General features: G+C 55.5%; 1 protein-coding gene across 1 annotated transcript; it reads right to left on the bottom strand.

The window, feature by feature from the left end:
• Positions 1 to 1,781: 1,781 nt before the first annotated feature.
• On the bottom strand, positions 1,782 to 2,717 carry LOC129734566 (olfactory receptor 14J1-like). The gene has a single exon (XM_055698175.1). It carries the CDS (start codon positions 2,715 to 2,717, stop codon positions 1,782 to 1,784), a length of 936 nt encoding a protein of 311 aa, XP_055554150.1.
• Between the last annotated feature and the right edge of the window lie 4,661 nt (positions 2,718 to 7,378).

The raw sequence follows: 7,378 nt of genomic DNA, 5'->3' as shown, positions 1-7,378 counted from the left end.
TCTCTTTGTCTTTATCTTGACCCATGAGCATTGCTGGTTTAACTTCTCCCTTTGTCCTGTTGAGTCAGTGCAGCTGACAACAAGTGATGTTTGTCTCACCACTGGCCCAGGTTAACCCACCACAGGACCACATCAGGACTGCTGAGCCCACAATGGGGCTCCCAGCAGATGAAAGACCCTGACACATCACAGCAAGTCCTGCAGAGGCCAGAAGGATGGTTAGGACCTGGAGCATATTATGGGCAAAGAGAGGCTGAGAGAGCAAGAGTATTATTTGAGAAATGGTTCTGAGTGAAAGACTGGAGCGCTGGACCCAGGCCAGCTGGTGGGATCTCAATCAATATTTGTTAGAACACCATGCCATGAGAACATGATCTTGTTGGAGGTGTCTGACAATGGCCTTCCCTGAGAGACCAATGTGGCAAGAGCTATGGGACTTGTGTGTAACAAGTGTCAGTAGGAAAGTGGCTCCCTTTATATTTAGAAATGGTGATGGAGTTGGGTATCACTGGGCAACGGAGGAGGACAGAGGTGGCCATGCAGCAGTGGTCCCTAATGAGGGCTGGGGTATATGACCAGGCTTGGAAATGAGCAGTGTTTGGGAATTTGTGGGGAAAATTTCCCTTCTGCAGCTTTCTGAGGGTGTGCAGGGAACACGGCACAGATCTGGCCCCTCAGTCCCGCTCCTTTGGTGCCTTGCTTGCTTCACCATGACCCCTGGGTCTGCACCAGGACACCCTGCTGTGTGCCCCCACCCTGCACACCCACACAGCTGAGCTCTCACTGGTGTTTCCCTCTCCCTGGCCCTTCCCAGCCCCCCCCCCCCCCAGCTCTGCCCACCTCCCCTGCCCTCTCCCCAGCCCAGGCAGACACAGCAGCCCACGCGGGGCTGGCCCCATGCAATTGCCCACCCAAAGGGGGCTGCAGAGCTCTGGGCACTCACCCCATGGCCATAGACCATCACAAGGGCACAGGAGATGCTGGTGGGCAGAGAGGGGTCTCCTCCTGCCAGTCAGCCCCAGGGCTGGCACCAGCCATGGCATGAGGACACAGAGGCCATTGCCTCCCTCTGTCTGCTGCTCCTCTCTCACAGGGACCCTGCTTGCCCACCCCTGGCAGCCCCTCGGGGCCAGTCCCTGTCCCCAGCACCAGGCTGCTGGCCTGGGGGCTCCCCAGGCACCTCCTGCGGCACCAGGGACACAGCAGCCTGCCCCAGCTGGGGCATCCACAGAGACACCTGCTCTTGCCCAGGGATGTGGTCTCAGGCATGGCCCTGAGCAGGCGGTGCTGCTGTGCAGGGCAGCGGTGCCTGAAAGCCCAGGGAGATGGTCCCAGGCACATCCCTCTTGGTCACCAACCATTCCCATGGGCACTGGGCCCCCACACGCCAAGGCTCAACACAGGCCCATGCCCTAACGCGTTGCCCCATGCCCTCCTCCCCTGAGCCATGGGGAACCCAAGCCCAGCAGCATGGTCTTCTGGGGGCAATTCCTGCAGCCTGTTCCTGAGCTCAGCTTTGGAAGAAGAGACCAACCTCCAGATATAGGCATTGAAAAAACCCACCCTTTTATTACTGAGATGTGACACAGGAGTATATATGTACCATCCTCCCTGGCGCATGTACAAAGGCCTCTGGGTCAGGGAGGCTGGGTTCGTGCTTTTGGGGAAGGGGAGTGAGGAAATACATTGAAGTAAAACCATGATTGTCATAGATGGAATGTTAAACACACATGATGTTCTATACGTGACTTGAAAATACCTTGTAAAGAGCCACAGTCAGTTCATTGCCGCTGAGAGACACCTGACTGCATCAGCTTCTTCAGTGCGTCCTTCAGCTCCTGGTTCCTCATGCTGTAGATGAGGGGGTTCACTGCTGGAGGCACCAACGAGTACAGGACTGAGACCGCCAAGTCCAGAGATTTGGAGGAGACGGAGGGGGGTTTCAGGTAGGCAAATGTGCCAGTGCTGAGAAAGAGGGAGACCACGGCCAGGTGAGGGAGGCACGTGGAAAAGGCTTTGTGCCGTCCCTGCTCAGAGGGGATCCTCAGCACAGCCCTGAAGATCTGAACGTAGGACAGCATGATGGAAACAAAACAAACAAATGCTATGAAGGCACTAACAACAATAAGCCCCACTTCCCTGAGGTAGGTGTGTGAGCAGGAGAGCTTGAGGATCTGTGGGATTTCACAGAAGAACTGTCCCAGGGCATTGCCGTGGCAGAGTGGCAGTGAAAAAGTATTGGCCGTGTGCAGCGCAGCATAGAGAACATCACTACCCCAGACAACAGCTGCCATGTGGACACAAGCTCTGCTGCCCAGCAGGGTCCCGTAGTGCAGGGGCTGGCAGATGGCCACGTAGCGGTCATAGGCCATGACAGTGAGGAGAAAATACTCAGTTGAAATGAAAAATAAAAAGAGAAAAGCTTGGGCAGCACATCCTGCATAGGAGATGGCCCTGGTTTCCCACAGGGAATTGGCCATGGCTTTGGGGACAATGGTAGAAATGGAGCCCAGGTCAAGAAGGGACAGGTTGAGGAGGAAGAAGTACATGGGGGTGTGGAGATGTTTGTCACACACTACGGTGGTGATGATGAGTCCGTTGCCCAGGACGGCAGCCAGGTAGATGCCCAGGAAGAGCCAGAAGTGCAAGAGCTGCAGCTCCCGCGTGTCTGCCAATGCCAGGAGGAGGAACTGGGTGATGGAGCTGCTGTTAGACATCTTCTGTTTCTGAACACAGGGACCTGTTGAAGGACAAAGGGCAGGGACAATTTAGGAGAGACTTCTTTGAGCAAAGTGAAAGCCGTTTCTCCTAGATGCGCCCCCGCTGCCCCATGTCCCCCCCTCTGCCGTTCCTAGGAGAGCTCCCTTCCGAGCCGTGGCTGGAGCTGTGCTGAGTGCTGGCCGAGTGTGCTGTGAGGAGCAGGGGCTGTGCCCACTGGCTGCCCAGCAGTGAGCCCTGCTCTGCAGCAGGGGCTTCATGGGAACCCTGGGGGCAGGGGCCAGTCCTGGCCTTGCACTGGCTCAGCCCAAACTGCTCCCAGCGCAGAAGGGCCTGTCAGCATCGGCTCTGCCCGTGCTGAGCAACGGCCATGGCCAGAGTCAGGTCAGGAGGGCTTTGTGCTGTGCTCAGGGAGAGCAGAGTGAGTGCTGAGAGGCAAGGGCACTGTCTGTGCCTGAGTGCAGAGGCAGGGAATCTGGTGAGTCCCTCCAGCTCCTTCTCAGCTGCCCTGCACTTGCAGCTTTCTGTGATAGAGTCCAATTACACTGACATGTGTCCTGGTTTAACCCTGGCTGGAAATTATGTACCGCAGGGATGCTCACTTACTCCCCCCTCACCCATAGGTATGAGGAGAGGAATGAGAAAGGAATGTAAATCTTGAAGTTTGAGACGAGAAAAAAATCATTAATGCAGTAGAATAAAAATGAAATTACAATAACAATAATGAGAATGACAGTTATAATGAGAGGGAGGTAGTCGGGGGTAATAAAATCCAACAAGAAAGGAAGGAAAGGAAGGAAAGGAAGGAAAGGAAGGAAAGGAAGGAAAGGAAGGAAAGGAAGGAAAGGAAGGAAAGGAAGGAGGGAAGGAGGGAAGGAGGGAAGGAAGGAAGGAGGGAAGGAGGGAAGGAGGGAAGGAGGGAAGGAAGGAAGGAGGGAAGGAGGGAAGGAGGGAAGGAGGGAAGGAGGGAAGGAGGGAAGGAGGGAAGGAAGGAAGGAAGGAGGGAAGGAAGGAAGGAGGGAAGGAGGGAAGGAGGGAAGGAAGGAAGGAGGGAAGAATGGAAGAAAGAAACAAAGAAGGAAAGAAACAAGGAGGAAGGAAAGAAGCAAAGAGAGAAAGAGAGAAAGAAAGGAAGAAAGAAAGAAAGGAAGAAAGGAAGAAAGGAAGCAGGGAAGACAGTGATACACAATACAGCTGCTCATCACCCACTGACTGATGCCCAGCCAGTCCCCAGCATCGACTGGCAGACCCCAGCAACCCCCACCAAGTTTATATACTGAGCATGAACATGTTGCATCACCTATAAACAACCAAAAATATCAGTGCATTTTCAAAATTGTTCTCAAAAGTCCTTCCCACTTAGATGAAAATTAACTCTATCCCAGCCACAACCAGGACACTTTGTTACCCTAAAAAGCAAGCAGACACTGCTGAAGAGCAGAGGGATCCACTACAGAGCACAGAATGGCTCGCCCTTTCTCGAAGTCTCAGCACCCCCCTTTCTAGCCAGGGACACCCATGGTCACAGTGTGCCCTGGAAGCAGCGTGCAGCTTGGGTGGACACCCCAAGCAGGTGACCAAGGGTCCTGATTACGGTGATTGTTAAAGGAGAGCCAGCTCCTTCCCCAGCATCACACACTGCATTGCCCACAGCTTCACAGATTAGAGGAAACCTGGGACAACCTCCTTGCTGTGCTCACATCGGCACAGGAGGACCCACAGGGTCTGTGCCTGAGCCTGCAGCTGAAACTCCCATTCCAACCGAGCCGGTCAGTTATCCCAAAATCATCTGAGCAAAGCCAGGAGAGAGACAGATGGGCACACTGGAATGCCTTTCCCTTCTCAAGCCCTGCACAGCACCTCCCAGACCAGAGCAATGCAGGACAGCCACGCTCAACGCCTGCAGCTGTCCCTGCCAGCAGCTCTTTCTCTGGCCCCACGGCTCTTCCCTGCCAGCGCTCACAGAGCCCAGCTCAGCCCCTGTGTGCCCAGCTCTGCCCTGCAGCCGCTCTCTGCCTGCAGGCCTGAAAGAACAGCTCCCCCAGAGCCTGAGGGAAAAGGAGAGCTGATGCTGCTTTGATCTGGATGCTGCTGCAGAGGGAAGGCACTTGCTGACCTTCCTCATAAACATCACTGTGATGCTCTGAGAGTCTCTGCCCCTGCTCTGACCTACACAGTTCAGATTCCATTCCTACCAAGATGAGCAAGATAAAAATGGAAGCAGAGATTCAGGCAAGAAGAGACTCCAGCAGAAAAACCCCTGCCGTGAATGTGCTCATGAGAAGTTGCCTTGGAAATGAGGTGGGCATGAGCAGAAGCTGCGAGCAGCCCTGACCAATGCAGCACCCACGCAACAGCACGAGAACATTGCCCTGACAGGGTTTGCTCCTTCCACCTACAGATTCTCCCCGCAGCCGCACGGGAGCTCCCAGCAGGCTGAGAGCTGCCCCTGGCAGGCGGCAGAGCCCCTGCCCCAGCACACAGCCCCCTGGGCTGCAGGGACCCTGCTGGCAAGGACAGCCCTGGGCACCCCTGCCTGCACAGCCACCTTCACAGCCCTGCAGCCGGCCCTGGCACAAGGCAGCCCACATGCCCTGGCCCTCCCACGCTGCAGCAGGGAAGCCCTGCTCTGCAGCACACTGGCCTCCTCCACAGCACAAGGCTCCCACACGGTCCCACAGGCTGGGGGGGCCCCAGCTGCTGCAGACCCGGCTGGGAACTGCAGAGGCATTGCCCTGCAGCCACACACTTACCGGCTCCAGGGCTCTGCAGATTTCTCCAGCAGGGAGCTCTCAGCAGCCCCCCACCAAGGGCTGCTTTTGAGCTCTCCCTGCCTCCCTCCCCTGCCCCTCTGGGCTCCCTCCAGCTGTCCCTGGGGCTGCAGGGGAACCTGCTGGGCAGCAGGATGAGGCAATCCCTCATGGGCCTTGCCTCACCTGGGGGGACACACTTATTTCCAGCAGTGGCAATTCTCTTAATAGAAAAAGTTTTGTGCAGGAGTATCAACTTTTGTTAACGCATTACTAGAGAGGACACCAGGAAGACTGCAGCAAAGGACCCAAGTACTCCTAAAAGAGTGTGTGTGCATGTGTGTGTCTGGTGGTTCTGCAGGCAGGGGCAGGGAGGATGTCTTCAGTGCTTCAGTAAGCCCTGCAGAGCCCATTTCAGCACTTCATTGCACAGTCCGAGGGCTCAAGACTCAGCTCTCCCTTGCCCAGGCCATGTCTCTGCTCTGAAGCAAAGCCTTTGCACCCCCGGGCTCGGGGACACTTGGTACCAGGTTGCCTTATGGCCAGGCAGAGCTGGGCTGGTGCCACAGCTGGGGGGCTTCAGCCCAGATGTGCAGCAGGGCCCTCAGCTAGGGGCCCACGCAGAGGCAGCTGCAGCCCGTCCTGTTGCAGACAGAGCTGTGACCCTGAGGGAACCAAGTGCCAAGGCAGGTGGCAGAGCTCAGCACAGCTGCTCGGCAAGGACAGCAGCCTCCAACAGCCCAGGCATCCACCACGCGGTTTAGACCGGTGAGGCAATTCCAGGGCACCCGAAGGAGTGTTCCCTCCTTCTGCACAGGCCACAGCCTGCCAGTGTGTGACCTGGGGCCTGCACTCTGCTGCTCTCCTGCCTCACTCCCCTGGGAGATGAGACTCCACCATTTCTTTGCTCCTAGTACCAAGGTGGACACGAATGATGCAGGGTTTCAGATCCAGGGGAGCATCACAGCTGCTGGCCCATCTGGCAGCTGTGCTAGAATGCCGATGCAAAGAACCTGCAGACACCTAAACGTGCATTGTCACTGCGCTGCCCTGTGGCTGTCAGCGGGTGGTTACTTGACCACTGGCTTGCAGGATCCCACCAAGCCTCTGTCTCGCTGCTCCCCTCCTTCTTCACTCACCTCGATGTCTGTAGGGCTGTTCTCTCACATCATTCTCACTCCTCTCCCTTTCTGCTTTGTCCTTTCTGCCATAGGGTATCACAGAGGTGCCACTAGAATTGCTTATTGGCTCAGGTTTGGGCAGGGGCTGGTCCATTTTGGAGTCAAATGAAAGTGGCTGTTATGGCCATGGAGTCAGCTCTGGATCTCTTCTTACCTTTGCCAGCCTACAAACACCTCCAAACCACTCCCAAACCCTTGCCATGTAAACCCACAGGATCTCTAAATTCCCCAATATGATGTGAGGTTATTGATCCTAAGGCTTCCTCACGCTGCTTAAATAAGACTTTTCCCTTTCCTCTCCCTGATTTAGGTTATTTCAGAGCAGTTACCCTGAAGCACACCTGTGTCACCAGGGCCAAGCTCAGACATGTAACTACAAAAATAATAATGGGTACCTATTGTCCAAGGTCACACGCAAGCAAAATATTTTGCTGCAGAGCATTCTGGGGTGGTGGGCAGAGGTCACTGTGAAGGTGAAATGAGATGTCCCTAAGGAGAGCAATCCATGCTGTCCTTGGGACCAGAGACATGCAGGGCTGGACTGTGCAGTGCTGCAGGAGAAGGCATTGCTGCCAGTGATGCCTCTGTAGCCCCAGTGGACATGTGGTTCCGGTGAACCTTATACCCAGAAAGGACAAGGTGCTTTTGAATGTGTCCTTGACCATGGACATCCCGTGATGCAGGGACACTTTGAAAATCATTGGTCTGTTTCTCTATTGCCTCACCACA

This window comes from Falco cherrug, chromosome W, assembly GCF_023634085.1.
Source record: "Falco cherrug isolate bFalChe1 chromosome W, bFalChe1.pri, whole genome shotgun sequence".
Classification (NCBI taxonomy): domain Eukaryota; kingdom Metazoa; phylum Chordata; class Aves; order Falconiformes; family Falconidae; genus Falco; species Falco cherrug.
This window is presented reverse-complemented; position numbering and strand designations above follow the sequence as displayed.

Coding starts and splice junctions, on each gene's coding strand:
- LOC129734566 (XM_055698175.1), bottom strand. CDS start 2,717: ATGTCTAACAGCAGCTCCATCACCCAGTTCCTCCTCCTGGCATTGGCA.